The sequence below is a fragment of the Tetrao urogallus genome (assembly GCF_951394365.1).
Source record: "Tetrao urogallus genome assembly, chromosome: 1".
NCBI lineage: Eukaryota > Metazoa > Chordata > Aves > Galliformes > Phasianidae > Tetrao > Tetrao urogallus.
This window is the reverse complement of record NC_136813.1, coordinates 50,628,542-50,646,015: the sequence shown is the minus strand read 5'-3', so window position 1 is coordinate 50,646,015 and position 17,474 is coordinate 50,628,542. Positions and strand designations below refer to the sequence as shown.

The following is a 17,474-nucleotide window of genomic DNA, read 5'->3' as shown; positions in this document are numbered from 1 at the left end:
AACAGGGAAGGGAACTATGTTTAGATATTTGTTACATAAAATAAATGTGTTTGTCTTTGCTAGGAGCTCAGGTTATGTGATACTGCCATCTAGCAGGCAACCAGGGGAAGTCAGGTTTAGTTTGCAGTCCCTACACGACTGGGGGGTGAGAGTAGGAACTACTGGAGAAAAAACAATATCTGAGCTGAAGAGACCAAAAAAATGATATCACAATAAAAACTTAAAGTTTGCATAAGGTTTAAAATAGACTTCCTTCAAGTCCCCCAAGGTAGACTTCGGTGTTCTCTTCTTTGCTGCCTTACATTTTAAGAAAACGAAGTTTTGCCACGTTTTGTAATGCCAATTGTTTCAAGGCAATTCAGAAGATCTTTTCATGACCCTGCTTGACATTTGCTGTGGTCTTTGAGTCTGAAACCGTAATTCTCAAAGTTATGGCTACTTACATGTGACTCAGTGTCTTCAGACTTTATTACTGGTTTGAGTTGAGGCTTCTGATTCTGAGGTATCTAGCAAGAAATAGGTAGCAAACAGTTTCAATTTGCCTTTCACATCACGACAGACTGTTGCTATTCCAAATATCTTCCCTGAAGGGTACCCTTCACAATCAAGGATACTTGATGATAAAACAAACCTCCCAGCATACAGAGAACTCCACCTTTTTCTGCTACACAGAAAGGAAAGAGATGGAAATTTTTAATCCTTCCCCCGAAATGTATCAGTGATGAGGAGCTGTTCCTACGCCTCTCCAGACTCTGCCAACCCAGCCAAGCTAATTGTTGGCCTTCACCAGTATGATTTCAGCAGCTGCTCGGGGCATCATCCAGTTAAAATGGGAATGCTTGGAGCAGCACTTTGAGGCGTGCAACCACCATCAGACTTGCTGACTTTTTGGAGGGACACAGTGCTCTATGTGCAACAGGGAGCATGTGCAGAGGAAGAAATTCACTTGCCTGGGTCTCAGTATGTGCCACAGGATGTTTCAGCCTAATGGCAATTTGCCTTTTGGGCAGCCCCACACCTTTTCTGGCCAAGAGAGGTGTTTTGATGCTGCACTTCTCTGCTCCCCTCAAACCAGAGGGAGCTGCCACACAAGGCTTCTCAAATCCCTACCAAGAATTTGGCACACTTGTATTTTATGCAATGTTAATGACTTGGTGAATTCTGAGGCAAGTATTTTGATTGTTCCCTTGTTTGTGGTACTGCAACGTAACACATCATTTTTATTTTCACTTCTTTGTATTTTTACAGATTTTCACAAAACTGAAGGCTAACAAATGATTTCATAATTAATATCTGCATAATTACCACCTCATTTAGTGTGAACACTGATACATAATTTAAAACAGCTGTGCTAGATAATCACAAGCCTTAGCATGAGAGAGACTGTTGATCTTATAATTCTTTTCAGACACAGCCTTTAAGTAGTTCATTTGTCTACTAGATCCGCCTTCTAATTTCTCTTCCTTGGTTAAAGGTCACATAACCAGCAAAATAAACTTGTGTTAGCATCTCTAGCCAGTATTTTCTGTAATACTCCTTTGATATGGTCAGTCTTTGCATTGCTATAGAAAATAAAGGCATGTACTGTTCTGTACTGAAATGATATGAACAAGACTGTCTTCTTTAAAGCAATCTGGAATTTGTTAATCACTCTGTAGCAACCAACAATTAAGGAAGCACACACTGAGCTTGAAAACACATTTAAACACATCAGTGCTGGTGTTTAAACTCCCATGGCCATCAGTGGTGTGGTGCAATCTCACCAGGAGGTCAGTGGAGCCTGGAGATCCCTTAATGGGATTGGCTGCCACAGGCTCACCAGGCTTCACTACTGCTTGGGCTCAGGTCTCCTCCCTGCCATCCAGCTGCATATTCAGAAGTGTGCATGTTTGCCCTGCAGATCCTGTGCTGTATCTGCCAAGCCTGTCTTAGATAACCCAGCCATTCAAGATTATCTTGGGACAATCTGAAATGTCAGCCGACACACATTTAGGCAACCGAATCAGCTATGCTGGCATCATTCAAAACTGTAATTCAGTGCCAGAATTCAGAGCAACACTGTCCTGTTTGATATCTTACAAATAGCTCTGAGTGAAGCTGAGTGGGGAACAACTGATCTGCTTGCTCAGGTACTATCTAGTGCACTGACCAGTCCACTTTGTGAATATAAATAAAAATTACAAGTTTTGTTAAAGGTACCTGAAGTATATATTTACACACAATGATACTCTATTAATGCTGTAAATGAATGTTGTTGAATTTGCCTGCCCATTCGCATGCACTAGAGGGAGCTGGTGCCAAGCCCTCCATTCATTCTCCCTGGCACTCCTTCCAGTTACTCCATGCTTCCTGGGACTTAGTTGGTTCCACCCTGCAAGACGATGTTCACAGCCCCGACCACCTAAGTTCATTAAGCAGAAAGGCAGGCTAAGCAGCTGCAGCTTTCAGCACCATTCCAGTGGGCATGGCTGGAGCAGTCGTGAATGGGTTAGGGGGAAAAGGGGAAGGAGTTAGTCACTCTTCAATTTATGTAATCAGGAAAAGCAAGAGACTCCTAATCTTCCACGTGTCCTTAATTGAGTGCCCCTGCACTAAGGCATAGCTTTTAACCCAACACAGTCTTCCTTTGGGCCTCAACCCCACGCATGCTGAGCACAAAACACAGAGAGCTGCTGGCTGAGCATGAATGGTTACGAGTGGGTCAACACAGGCATGTTTTGCACCCTGTTATTACTTTCAGAGAAGAAATATATATAGAAGGTACATCTCACTGTCTTTTAAAGTACAGTTAGGACATGCTAAATAATTTTCTGGACCCTACATAATTATGAGGTTTTTTTCAGCCATTCGCTGAGACTCCTTGGCTTTTGGGATGCTGATGTTTTGGGTGCTTCTAGGACCCCAAAAGTAGTAGAGCAATCTTTCCCCCAGGCTTATAATATATAATATTAAGCCAAAAGATACCAAGCCAGACAATTAAGCATTGATATGACTTTCCTTTCATGGCTGGCATTGTGAGAAGAAGCTGTAGGAGCAGAAACAGGATAGACTGAAGGCTGCAAGTTGATTTAAAAAAATGCAGTAGATACACTGGAAAGAAGAAATCGGATTCTACAGAGAAGCAGTCTGTGATTTGGCACAGGCCAGAAAAGGAAAATTTACCTAGATGGGAAAAAAGATAACCTTTTCTGAAATACACAGGAGAGTATAAATCCATACAAAGGGACATAAACAAAGGACACGATGACCATGAGCTAAGTCTTAACAGGTGAACTCAAGTTAATGACCTGCTGCTTCTGTGTTTCTTGGGCTAGAGAAATACCAAGGACTAGGACCACAGTTACCATGGAGCCTTTTCCAGCACAGCTTGGTCTCCAGCTCTAGCTGCTTATAAATAAGCAGCAAAGTTGGAGATTTACATCTTGTAAGGATAACTACTTCTACATTACCTACTTTTAAAATGCAGTTCTTTTTTAAAGTAGCTTTTAAAGCTACTTAAAGAAAGAGGCAGGACCCTCCAGGGCAAGTCATGCTGCCCCAGCACAGACTTACAGAAAAGCAGATGAACTGGATGCTGAGCCGCCAAGTGGCTGAAGTTAAACAAGTGGAAACCTATCCCTGTGTTAAACCATCCTTTAATTTCAGCATAGAATTATGTATACACACACAGAGACACGTAACCAAATAAGTACAAACAGAGACTTTTACAACTACTGTAAATTCAAACTGCTCTAATCCTCCAATGCAAATAAAATCTGCACCGGGAACGGAAGGGCTCTGCCTGCTGTCCTCCTAGATGAGAAAATGCATTAAGACACACCTCTGTCTCTCCACTGGTTCTAGCTACTTGTGTGAAATATTCCCTGTTAAAAAAACCCTGAATGATTCCCAGTCCTTTTCTTGGGTGCGTTCCTTTCACAGCACTGTGCGGAGAGAGCCCCAGCTGAGCCGCTCTCCCAAACAGTCCCATTTTCCATTCCCAAACCCCTCTGTCACCACTTTGGGATCCCAGAACTGCCCTGGGTACCATCAGGCCACTCTCTGGCAGACATTTTCTTCCATGCTCACTACCAGGAACCTACCATCCCCCAGGCCCTTCAGCCCACCCAACCGGCACCCGCCTGCTGTGCTACCACAGCTGAAATGCTGAAAGGAAGAACAGTTAAATGCGGCACCTGGCTGGACCACCTCCTTCTCTCTACATACCATGTGTTTCTTCATTAAAACAAGTCAGCCCTGAGGAAGGAGTGCACAAAACAACTCTCTTTTGATGAAAACACCTATAGAGGCACAAAGCACTGCAATACTAGCAAATAGACCTTTCAAAAACTGAAGCGAAAATGGACTAGGCTGTGTTTCTTTATAAAGCGGGGTGTATTTCAGAGGTAGTATATTTTCCCTAGATTATTATAAATAAACTCTCAGAGCAAATTCTGTTTTTCCGTGGGATATACTTAAAACTGTTTTGTGACTCTGAAAAATGCAGAATATATCAGTTTGCTGGTACAGCCTCACTAAGCAGAAGATTTTCACTGATTTCCTCATAATTCATTGGCAGGGGGGGAGGATTGTCTGACCTGCAGCCTGGCCAGGAGCAACACTGGGAGATGTGACCAGGTGCCAGCCCTTTCCTTGCTTCTGGGAAGCAAACCTGTTTTGTGCTTGCTTTGCAGTTTGACCTCTTCAGACCTGAGGGAAAATGGGGCATCCCAGTACTCTCGTGGAACTCACAGAGTGAGAAAAAAAGCCAGGGCTGAGCCTCCAAAGATTGAATGGAGGAATCAATGCTGCTCATGGGGAGCCTTGATAGATATGGCTTTCCTACAGAGCAGTCCTAACGGAAGAGGGGGATACCCTAGTGGAATCAAAACTTCCATTAACATAACAAACCACAGCAGAAAGGTAGAAAGGCTCATCTTGCCTACTCTGATCATGCCAATAATCCTGGGGAACTGCTGTATTAACGTGCTTCCTTAGGGAAACATTATTTCCAGGTTGAAGATGCTCTTTCAAACATAAAGCAGACACAGTCATAAACACCCCCAGGGCTGTTTTGATCACTCGCATTTACAGAAAACATGCCGTTTGGTTTCCTCCATTTTATTTTCAGCTGCCTTCTCCTGCTTGTTATTTCGGACAGCTTCCATGCTTACACATTAATGACTTCCACACACCACACGGAGAAGGTTACATTAACCTGTGATGTCTTCCTTTTGAATTTAAGAGTTAATAACAGACTATCGTAAGCAGTCCAGTACTATTGTGATTGTAATTCCAGCTGGGTTAATTACACAATAATTAGGTACAAACATCGCAACACAAAACACAGCTACATCATTATTTGCAACAAATGCTAACTCTAAATAAGTGCAACCTGTCCCACAAACACTTGCTATAAACGACTTAAAAATAAAATTTGATGGGGTAAACACAGAAAAAAAAAAAAAATTCTCTGGGAGAATTTTTTTTGTTAAAAAATAAAAATAAATAAAATCTCAGCACTCATTTAGAGTTCGGGATCTTGTGAAAGAAAGCTTTAAAAGGAGCAAACCTGATTTGCTGTGGCTGTTGCGGCGAAGGGAACACTTGTTGCAGGAGTTGTTGCTGCAGAGACAGTGGCGGCCGTAGCGTTGTGCATCATGGGTACTTTCAGGAGGGGAACCATGGAAGCAATGAACAGGAGGGTGCAGCATTATGGTAAGAGAAGTGGTATTTTTGGCATGGTGAATATCAAGAGCGGCAAGCCATCGTCATGGGTTAAACCAGCAGATGGCATGCAATCACAGTGCAAAGCGAGAAAGCGTGGCGGAGAAATAAAAAACAAAAAAAGGGAAAATAGCTTATTACAAGTACAATTAAAGGAAGGTTGTCAACACGATCGGCGATTCCCAGAAAAAAGAGCAAGGACCACTGCAAATGCGGGTGTTATCTCTAAGAATAGGTCTCTACCAAAACAACCCGTTACCTGAGAACTGGTACACAATTTTTTTCCCCCTCAGTATTGCTGCAAAGCACTCCAAAATAAAAGTCTACTGACAATAACCTACAGTCTTTTGAACTGGGGAAGGAAAATGGTAACTGTTTATTTTAATTTTTAAACAGAATTAAAAACAAGTTATTATCGTGCATCTTCATTTTGAAGTAAGCCAGATTCTCGTCTTCCTATATAATCCAATTTGTGTGGTTTTTTTTTTCTTCTAGCACTGCATGACTGCTAGACTTTATCAGAGTTAAACTGCCATCTGCTTCGAGGCAAAAATCAGAAGAAGGATGATAACCATTTTCCTGATTTAAATACTACTTTGTTTGGTCTAAAAAAGCAAGATCAATTTTGTGAAAGCTGCTGCTTTTGCTCATTTTAAGAATGAATATTACTCAGCACCCTTGTGAGAGAATACTAACCTTACCTTTTGAAAGCTTTTAACTGCTTATCTGAGCAGCCTCCCCTGTCACAAAAAGAAATCACTGGGATGAAGCTACAGAATAGGAGAAATATCCCATCTTAGAGTCAGCTACATTGGACTTCAATTTGGCATGCCCAAAATGTTCATTCCAAGATGTAAACATATTTAAAGGAGGAGTGAGATTTATATCACAGGTTTCAACTAAGCTTTTGTGGATCAAAGTACACATTTCTGGGAAACGCTGATAAAACTTTCTAACACACAGCAAAAAGGAGAAATAGGCACACCACTATGAAACTTTAAAACACTGATGAAACTCGCTGGCTTTTCCAGTATTTTATGATTTTATAGTACTAGACAATATCAATATAAAGGGAAACAAAACTTTGAAAACTGAAAAGCAGACTGGAATTCATGATATTATGCTTTTGCAGTATAGTTGTTATAGCAGGTGACATCACATCTGAGCTGCAGCTTTCGTCTACAAATCTAAATACTGCGCAAAGTCAACCAGAAGGACAAGTGAGCCTTTAGTTCTAGTCATTGCCTACATCTCACCTACGAGTTTTGAAACAAGTGAATATACATCATATACAGTATAAAAGAGATCAATAAAGAAATTTGGAACCTACCAATACTGGTAGCGGGTGTCATGCACAAAACTGACCCTGCGTGTCATGCAATGATAGGTGAAAAAAGTGGATAAAGGGAAGAAACAGGTTAGCTGTTTAGAGTTAACATTCAAAGTGAGATTCAAGCATAACCACAGATAAGTTAGTTAAATGAGAGTTTAAGGTCATTCATAGTTTTGCTTTAATGCTAAAGATGTGATTAGGCTCATATTAAATTCCTACAGTAGTATATGACTTTTGGTGTGTTTCTGTGTACACAAATCTGCAGCAACAGGTTTTTGTTTACAGAAACATCTTAAACTAAATATCACATTATTTTGCAATTTTAGAGCTTACTGCACGATTTGGACAGCTTAGTGCTGAGCAGATGAATGTTCACCAAAAAAGCTAAAATGCAAGTATCCAAAACTACTCTGCAGGGGCGTTGTCAAATGGATGCTTAATATTATCCTACGCATTTTTAATGCAAAGCATGAAGCAGGGAGGTGTTTCTGAAGAACAAAAAGACCAGTGGCACAACCCCCAAGCTAAACATCTAAAAGAGTGCAACCTCAGCAGAAAAAAGACCACTGGTTCTTGGTGCTGAATGGCTTTAGTCTTTCTGAGAAGACCAGGGAAAAAAAAAAAACAAAAAACAAACAACAAAGCAATGTGCTTTTGACACAGAGCATAAAGCAGGCTGGTGAAGGTGAGGAGGCAGGAAGACTGGCACCACACACACACATATTTGATACTAAGTCAAATATGCTTCCTATATTCCTGCTTACAGCTGTCCCAGCAGCAGTGTAACTATGAATGACCTTACGGAAGAACAACCCTGGAAAATACACACAGTTCCTAGGCTAGCGGCCATAAAAATGGTAACGAACAGCAATGAGAGGAGAGAAAAGATCTGTTGTTCTTGAGATCATTCACCAAACAGGAAGGAGAGGTGACGAAGCAATCAAACTGATGGAAAACACGTGAGGTGCAAAAATCTGGAAATGAGCCATGCTAAGTGAAGCCCCACACTTGTCATTATGGGAGCAAGTGGTTAAGAAAGCAGAGAGGTTATATAAAACAATTAAGTTTTATATATATTCCAGCAGCAAAACTTGTCTTAAAATTTAACTTTTATAGCACACTCACAAATACACACACACACACATTTGAAAATTATACCAGTTCAGAAAATATCACATCATCCTTTTAAATCCCTTAGATAATGTCATGCGTTGTTCCTCAGGGCTGGGTGACGTGACAGGCCTCACACCTACGGGATCCAACCTTCTCTGGGACTTCCCAGGAAATGTGGGACTATCGGAGGAACCATCTTTAACAAAACTCACGTTACATCCACTCATATAGAGTGGTTCTCCCTTTCTAGCCCTCTTCCATATCCCATTCATCTCTTACATCCTCTTTAGGTGCTGATGGCATTCACAAAGCAGGAGGTTCAGCACCTTGAGAAAGGCCTTCCACCATGGGCATTCACCTGTGTTATCCCCCTCTCTCTTCTTCTTTTTTGTGCACTTGCTTTGGATTTGCCAACAATCTGGCTTTTAGGGCTTAGTTCCAAGAGCCACCCTCTCTACCATCTGAAATTTATAAGACAAAACTGCAACCATAACCACCAGGTGGAAAGAGGGATGGACAATAAATGGTACAAAGAATGAACTACTTCAAGAAACGTGATTACTCCAAAGTCTGGAAAATTCCAAGTGCTGTTTCACTGGAAAAGGTTTAAGCTGCTCTTATTTTCTAGAGTTAATTTAAAGTCTATGGCAGTTGCTTACAGCAGCGATAAGCCCCAAAAGGGAGTGCTTAAGAGAAGGAATAATGCAAATCATAGTGCAAATTGTTAGGATTATGACACACAATAAATTCGTGGAGATTTCTGTACACTGGTAAGCACAGGGTGGTCTTCCATTCACATCCATATATGCAATCTCACTGTTTTTTTCAGACACTCCCATAAATGTCGGAGTGTTTTCTGACACAGATATTCTAGTGCAAGAATGTGCTAAAAATACAGCATTCTATAACTTGCTATTATCAACATAGGGGCAGGCTCCAAGGTTGTTACTCAGGCCTTATAGCAAAATCACATGAAGTCAGTGCCATCTGTGTTTATTTTTATCTTTAAAGACATATGGGGATGCTGATAGATCGGGCAATTCTTGCATGTTGTGTCTCATCCCCCGCTATAACCAGCATTATTTCTACAAACAAAAATAACATAGCTGAAATGTCAAGTGTGTTTGCAAACAAGAAGTTTTAAAGGATTCTGGATGTTCACCCTTGATAATGTTCTGATACCAGAACGTGCCACTTGTCAGTCACAGAGCAAAACACTTCACTCCTTAGAGAGGAAGTTCACCAGCAGAAAGTTTGGAGTGAGGGTGTCTGATGTAATTTAAAGGATCCTGGTGTTACTGTCTGTGCAAATACCATGTGCTCCTTCTTTCATTGTGTTAGAAAGGAGTCCCAGCACCAGCCCTGTGGCACAGCTCGAGCTCTGGATGACTGGATCTCCCAGGCTTCTGTGCAGACACACAGAGCACATCCCCTAACCTTCGGCTCACCTGGATGGCTCAGCCCCAGCTCTTAGCTGCAAATGCTGGGAAAAGCACTGGTTGTGTGCCAAAAGGAAAGACACAAAAACCAATCTGATGCCTATAAGCACCTTTCGTGTCAAGGTGGGGATCAATTTGTTGTGGGGATGCTTCTGTGCAGGTATAAGCAGAAGGCTCATGTTGGTGCATTGTTGCAGAGCAGCAACAGAGAGGCCACGAAGGGACACCCCGGCATCTTCAAAGCCGTACACCTTTCCCAGACTTTTCCTAGCAGTGTTTTGCCCTCTCATTCCCTAGGAAAGCTCCAGCAGGTAAAGTCAAAATACAGCCAATTCAATGTAGGAAAAAAGGGCAAACTGTGGGTGATAATGGAGGCTATGAAAATGACAAGCAGTCTAATGGCGTGTTGAAGTTTCAGCCTGACCCCTTGCACTTTGCAGAAAGAATTAAATCAGCATGGAAATATCTGTGCAGGCCTCATCTCAAGCAGGGCAGGGAGCGTAACCCTTTGGTAAGCACAACTGCTTAATTCAGAGGCTACTTAGAGCAAAGAGGGTTCGGTGTGGGTGTGACATACCTGTCGGGATGAACGCCGCATGTTGCTGCAACTGAGCATTGGCAAGAGCCTGTTGATAGTGCAAGACACTGGGATTGAAAACGGCACTGGCACCATTGCTTTTTTCAAGTGCTTGTCTCTTTGGTAAAGGGTGAAGAACACCGGGAGGAAAGGCCTGTGAATAAGAGAGTTAATTAAAAGGCAGTAATTTTTAAGGCGTTGTCTGCAACATATACAAAAATACAAAAACTTATTATTTTTAAAGCGGCTAAAGATGCCTCGCCATGCATATTAACTCAAAGCACAGCAATGTAAAATGAGTGAAATTTTGTTATTGATAGCAAAAGCATGGTACTATTAACCTAAAACTGTAGCAGCACATCTACTGAAAAGAAAGGCCTTTAAAGCAACGAAAATGGCATTTCCTTTAAAGAGGTTTTCAGATATCATAGGGAGAAAAAACCACTTGTGTTTCATTGCCAAGTATGGGTTGTTTTTTTTTTTAATTGAAATACTGTTTCCTATTATTATACAGATTAATGGATTATGTCAAGCGTTTTCAATTACAAAAGCAGTTTTATCTCAATTCGACTTTTCATGAGAAGGTATTTAAAAATGAAACCGTGTTAGGAACCAAACTAAATTGTCTGCATTTATTACGTATGAGAATGAGATGGATAAATACGGTACTGAGTTTCCGGTAAATTAAGAGTATGTGAAATCATTTCCGGTTGATGTTTAAAAAGAAAGCAATACAAATTTCATTAGTTGCTTCTCCGAAAAGCTACATGCAAAGCAAAAGGTGAAAGGTCAAAGTACCAGGTCTACAGTTGCTTCGAGAGGTCGCTTCATTGCTTTGGCAGTCGACTGAGTCTTTTAATAACAGGCAGCGAGCACATGATGGCAGTGGGCCAATGGGATTCAAGCGAATTAACATACAGGTAAACAGCAAGCAGAGGTGCATCATGGGAACGGCATTGCATTGTGGATAGGTGAGAAGGAAAAAAATATTCTGAATGCAATATACAACATACAAAACACTAGGCATGCACAACAACAAAAATGTCTTCTAAAGAAATGAATATTACATTTCGAATTAGTACTGAAGCAAAAATGCATCTACTATACCTTAGTTAAAAGCATATAAGAGAGTAAAATATAGATGTTTGAAATTCAGGAAAGTTGAGTAAAACAGCAGCTTGCAGACACTATTAAGCATTTTATCAACACTTCACAGAGATGCGGAAAGTTTTAAGGATACTCCTACAAGAATTTCTGATAAGTTAGCCAAGCCAAATTCCCAAGTGCACAATTAAATTTGGAACGCTGCACGTCCAAATAAAAAGCACTATGAAAGTTGTAATGCATCACAAATGTTACGAATATTTGTGCTTGCAAGGAGAGGGGCTTAGGCAACAGAAGTGCGTAATCCAACAGATTTGGGGTTCCAAATGAGAGAGGTTCTCCTTTCCCTTTAAGCACTGGAACAGGCTCCCCAGGGAGGTGGCTGAGTCACCATCCCCGAATGTGTTTAAAACCATTTGGATGTGGTGCTCAGGGACATGATGTAGCAGAGAGTTGTTAGAGTTAGGGTACTACGGTTGGGTTGTGGTTGAACTCGATGATCTTTAAGGTCTTTTCCAACCTGAGCAATTCCATGATTCTATGATTCTATTCCCAGTGCACAATAAATAATTTGTCCCATTACACTAACTTATCATTAATTCCTTATAGTTTCCCTAAAGGTGGGTCATTTTTGTAATTTTTTTCCCTTGCGACTTACCACATTACATTGAGAGGAAAAAAACACAACAGCCTTTCAGAATTTGAAACACGTTTTCTAAATTTCACTACACCTTATAGTACCATCTTTGGGAGCAGGGAGTAAAAATACTGCTCCTAGCAGTATTAAACATTGAAATATGACTTATAATACTGGTTTAGCATTATAAAATTTTTTTAATGAAAATATGTAGGCATAGTACATAGACATAGATATTGTTGTATATTTTCACTGTAAGACTAAACCTGTGATTGATATGATGATATTCTTTAAAAAAAAATTGCATATTTCTTTCAAATTTTGTACTGTAAATTATTCTTACAAACCTTTAGACAGCAAGGATGATTTAGTCATAAATCAGAATTTTCCCCTTTTTTTCAAAGCATTTGCTGATATTTAACTTTTTTTCAGGATATGCAGACTATGTCTCTCTTGACATCAGTATGTGGAAATAGGGAACAAAAGTCTGAAAAGGAGGACAAGGCACAAAATGCCTACAAACACCTTATAGTCGTGGTATTAGCTAACACCAACAGGGTATCTTGCAGGACAGCCTTTGCTGTCCTTGTTCCCAGTCCTGTTGCAGCTACATTGCATGAGGCTTCCCAGCATCCTCCCCATCTATCCTGCAGCACACTTCTGGATTATCTTCCCTGACATACAGTATCTGCTCATCTGTCTGGGTCAAGACTTAGCTATAACAAGAAACACCTGGTGCAGTGTGAGGATGTGGATAGCCTTCCTGCACTCACACACAGTGCTGCACAGCTGACGTGTGGTACCTTGGCTAAGCTAACAGAACCTCAGACCCCCTGCATCCACTACTGATGGAAGTCTACACATAGGTTAAGTGTTACAACTGAATTCAGTATGATGCGATAAAGAAGCCCATAAATTCAAACCAACATCAATAGAGTAAAGCATTTCGGTTAATTACCTCTATAATCTAGTACCTGTATTATTTATCCTCACTTGCTATCTCTGTGTTGACTGCCTTTCTCCACCTCCACTCTGTGGTCTTCTGACCCTTACCTCCCTACTTGGAAGCGTTTGCTGACTTTCCTTTTGCCTTCTAGACAAAGTTTAACCCACAGGAACTAAATTGATCTGTTTCTGAGAAGTTATGGAGTCTCCATTCTTGGAGAAATTCAAAAGCCAACCAGGCACAATCCTGGGCTGTCTGCTCAAGCCCATCCAACCAGAACAGGGAGGTAGACTAGACAATCTCAACTATCAATTCATTTTTAAAAATAACATTTTAGTTTAGTTTAGTACATTCTTCTGTGACTTTCTATGCTTTCTGATGCAGTACACGAATATCTGGAGCTCCCTGAATACTATGACAAGTGTTTGTCTTCTAACGTACTTGGGATTTAAGCTATACAGTTTGTAGCCTTTTTCAGTGTTTTTCCCTTTTCTTTTTACTTCCAAGGATGAGGTCAGTTAGGGCATCTGAGTAAATGTTCCTGATCGTTAGTGTATGAAAATACAGGCAGGACATTTTCTGGTCCCAGATGATAGTCTTCACTGACCTTCAATGGCCCTACAAGGTCTAACTACAATGTCTACTACAATACAATGTCTACTACAATAAAGTCGACAACACTTGCCTAGAAAAAGCCCTCTGGGCCAAAGCAATGCAGACATTTCCCTCAGGAAGGAAGACCTCTTACAATTCAACCTGGCAACAATCTCTAAGTGAGCCTTACAGATAAGTGTTTGTGTTTCTGCTTTACTTTTGATCTCTAGATCCAACTGCGCATTCTTGTTCATTCTTGGGTAGCTTGCAGGTGTGCATCTTTTCTACCACTATTTTGTCATTGTCATTCTGATGATTTTTCATTCACTTTATCTTATTCTTTCAAATCTACATTGAATAAAAAATAATTGGATTGAAAATAATTTCTTCTGTTTGACAGCCTAAGTATTAAATGAAAGTACTTTCCATATTTTTCTGTAAAAAGTTACCTAGAATTATAGGTCCCTGACTTCTTCTCTTGCAACATTAGAATTTCAATTCTGTATTCCCAAGGATTCTTCATCTCACTTTGAGGCTAACATGGTTTATTTAAAATGTCAGGATATATGCCCCATCACTACTGAAGTGCAAAAAAACGCATTAAAATTTTTCTTCTGTTAGAGGTTTATTTAGTTGCATAACTTACCCTTTGTTCCTTGAAAAGTCTGCTCTTTGCTAATTTGCTAAATACAATAGCCTGGGGTAGTTATATACTGTACTGTATTGTGGTTCTGCTAGGCTCCTTACTCAAATAATAACTATATTGTCTATAACTATTGTATGCACTGCCCACAAGTCCACAAACTGCATCTGCTTAATTATTCATCCAGTGCCAGCAATGAGGACAACGATTCTTTGATTTTTCTGCCAGCAATTTTGTCTTCCAAGTCAAATCCTGCACGCTTGATTTCTTTAACTTCATCAATACCACTTATTTAAATTTAACAACTTTCCTGGTAGCAACCATAAGAGATAACCAGTATTGGTAAATGGATGGGCTGCCTTGTTCAAACAACTTTCAAATTTCTGAAAATAGAAATTCTGACTACACTTACTCTGCTTTTTCTTGATTATTCCCATTTTAGTTCATTACTTTTAAACCCTATTATGCTAAAAGAAAAAAAACGGTAGCATAGAGATTGAATGAACTTGCCCTGTCAGTAGGAGATGAAAGAAAGGCTTATTAGTGTGAGACTCATCACCCTTAGCCAAAATTCAAGAATATACAGTCAGCATTTCTTAGGCAGTGAGAAAAGCTAACTATCTCCAGAGAATAATTCTTCCTCCCCCTCAGTCAGGCACCGGTGTAGTGGATCAGATAAACAGTGTAGATGAACATGCTAGGTTTTCTCCACTGCCCATAGAGTGAAACCAAGGTGGCTGGTTAGTCTCTATTTAACTCAAGGGCATCTAAAGCAGGGTGAACTGAATCTTAACATGTTTCTCTTCTAATACTAAACTGAAGAAAACCCACCTCCTTTGCTTTTCTTCCTTTTCTTCCATATTTCCACATGCCTAACTGTTGTCAGAGAGCTAAACCAGCATATCAACCCCTATTTTCCAGGGGACACTGAACAGTTTTATTTCTGTTTGGAAATACTAGGGGCAAATTTAACACATAATCAAGGCAGAGAACAGAAGTGGTATAGAGTGTCATTTGCTTCACTGTCTTGGATAGAAATACAGCATTAAAATAAGAGAATAAAGAAAAAGAGTGCTTCCTCCCATCAAGCAATAGTAGTAATTTTAAAAATTCTTATCTTTAACCAAAAAAAAAAAAAAAAGCAAAAGGGAAAATAAAGTATAAGCAAATAGCATTACATTGAAGCAAAATAGGCATCAAAGAGCTTCTGTCAAGAAAAGCAGCCATATATGCCAGCACTTACCATCACAGTCGCAGCTGCCGCAGCTGCCTGGGCTGCCACTGCAGCCTGGTTAGCTTGATGTTGCGCCGCTTTGATTTTGGCCTGCAAATGTGCAGGAGGGTGAAAATACTTGCATTTCTCCCTCATGCAACGACCTTTTATGTAATCCATACACACGGTTACGGTGTTGTCGTTTGTGTCAATCATTGTGCTGTCTGCCGGATGTGCAAAGCGGCAATCAGTCTCTCCACGTGCACAGTTTCCCCTCTGGAACTCCCTGCACACCTACATGCAAAACAACACTGGTTGCAACCCGAAAAGGCAGGGAGAGCCCATGCCTCCCAAGATGGATCTTCCCCCTCCCCCAGTTAGCTCAGCGAATCCAACTTAATGAACTCGCTATCTTCTTCTGGGAGAGGGAAAATGAATCTATTTTACCACTCCTTGGGTAGCTCTGTGGTATGGTGGCTAAATGGACATGAAACAGAAACATTTCAAAACGTCCTTCCCTTTTCATACCTAGAAAACAACTGGGAAGGATTCTTACTGAAGTAACTGCCCCTGCAAAACTAGTTGAGACTTACAATGCTCAGTCCCTCTCAACTGTATTCTAAGTTCCTGCAACTTCACCAGAAGGGAAGGCGCTCCTCTTGTTGATACTCAAGGAAGATACAAAGAACTGTATAGAGTCTTAAAGCAAAACGGAGAGCCTCCAAAAAACAGTTTTAAAAAATGGACAGGATCAATAAGCTGAATTTATTAAGGAGCAATGTGCTCTAGATATTGGGCTTTCGGGAAAGAGCAACTCATTTCTGTAAGCAGCATTTGGCCTTCTTGTGCGCTTGGACCATAGATTCCACCAAGTGGTGAAATCGCTTTTGGGCCATGTGGGGATCCACCAACTCCACAGAGGCTCTACACATAACTGGGGGCTTTCCTGCCCAGTCAGCTCTGAGGTGTGTGACATGCAACTCCTTTACTGGAAGCTGAAGGCTGAAGGCCTGTAAAATTACCCTAATACTGATTAATTAAAATCAGGAGAGAATTAACACTGCAATAAAAATGTGCTTGTTAGATATTTCACCAAAGCATTCCGTTACAGGCATGTAAACCCGAGGGACATTTGAAGAGACAAGGAAAGATGAAACTTCATGCTGATTTCTATGTATTAAACTTGAGTAAACTACCTTCAAAATAAGTGTTTAATTACTACTGGCATTCTGTCTAATTATGATGCCTGTACTTTTAGCAACTATATTTTAAGCATAGTTTCTAAAATAATGGAGTTTTTCCTCCAGGAGCTTTCCTACAGCGTATCAGAGAACTGCATTTCTAGTCATGGTTGTTTCTACAGTACCTCCAGCTTATCAGTCCTGAGGAGTTTCTGAGTAGCAGTAGAACCAGGGACTGAAACCGGTGGGCTTCCAGGAACAATGACGGGTGGCGTGGGCAGGATCTCAGTCGGGACTAAGCCAACTCCTGGTGTTACTGGCGTTAGGTAAGGAGCAAAGCTAATAGCCGTGTTCGTTCCTATTGTGGGACCCACTGGAAATGTGGGCTGCAAAATGAAAACACAGATCAAGATGAAAAAAATCTTAATCAAGTGCTTATTAGATGTCTTTTGCATCTTCTCCCTGATGCCAATTTGTTTTCTTCAAATCAAAAACTTTCAAGCAGCTGGCAAAATACAGAGCATATTCTCTTCTTTTAATCATGTAACACATTCCAGCTGTATACTAGGAACCACACACTTTGTAGCTCTGCTATTGCAAAAGAGGCTGCCAATGCAAAGGGAATCCTGCTGCGAACCTGAATCTCTATGGAGGTCCAGCTTATACTGCAGATTTATTTACACATCTAAAAGTAGAAATAACATAGACTTTATTGCTTTTTCTCAATACCTGCATTCCTTTGGAGAACAGGCTATTTTTCAAAGTACCAGATTTCATACGTGAAGCATTATTAACAATATTAAAGCCATATTTCTAATAAGACTATAACTAATGAGCTCTTTGGCTCAACTTCCATCTGTTTGCATGCTATATTTTGCCACCTCCTGCAATTATATGTTGCTATAACTCACACATCGGAAAGCCTCACCTTTCAGAATGTTTGTGTGCCCAGCTGTCACCAGTGGCAAGCAGAATAAATATTATAATC

The 17,474-nt window shown here is 40.5% G+C and overlaps 1 protein-coding gene across 10 annotated transcripts in view; it reads right to left on the bottom strand.

The window, feature by feature from the left end:
• The window catches only part of MBNL2 (muscleblind like splicing regulator 2), a gene marked incomplete at its 3' end in the record, with an annotated part of 67,025 nt that overhangs the window by 7,031 nt on the left and 42,520 nt on the right, over nt 1-17,474 (bottom strand). For 2 of the 10 annotated variants that reach the window (XM_079549298.1, XM_079549300.1), the window contains 3 exons: nt 16,672-16,872; nt 15,336-15,599; nt 10,169-10,322 (listed from right to left, as the gene is read on the bottom strand). In XM_079549298.1, the coding sequence (XP_079405424.1) occupies nt 10,169-10,322; nt 15,336-15,599; nt 16,672-16,872 (619 nt within the window). Of the gene's footprint in view, nt 1-7,036; nt 7,073-10,168; nt 10,323-10,966; nt 11,021-15,335; nt 15,600-16,671; nt 16,873-17,474 lie in introns of all 10 variants that reach the window. The other 8 variants (XM_079549303.1, XM_079549295.1, XM_079549294.1 and 5 more) reach the window with 7 other exon arrangements.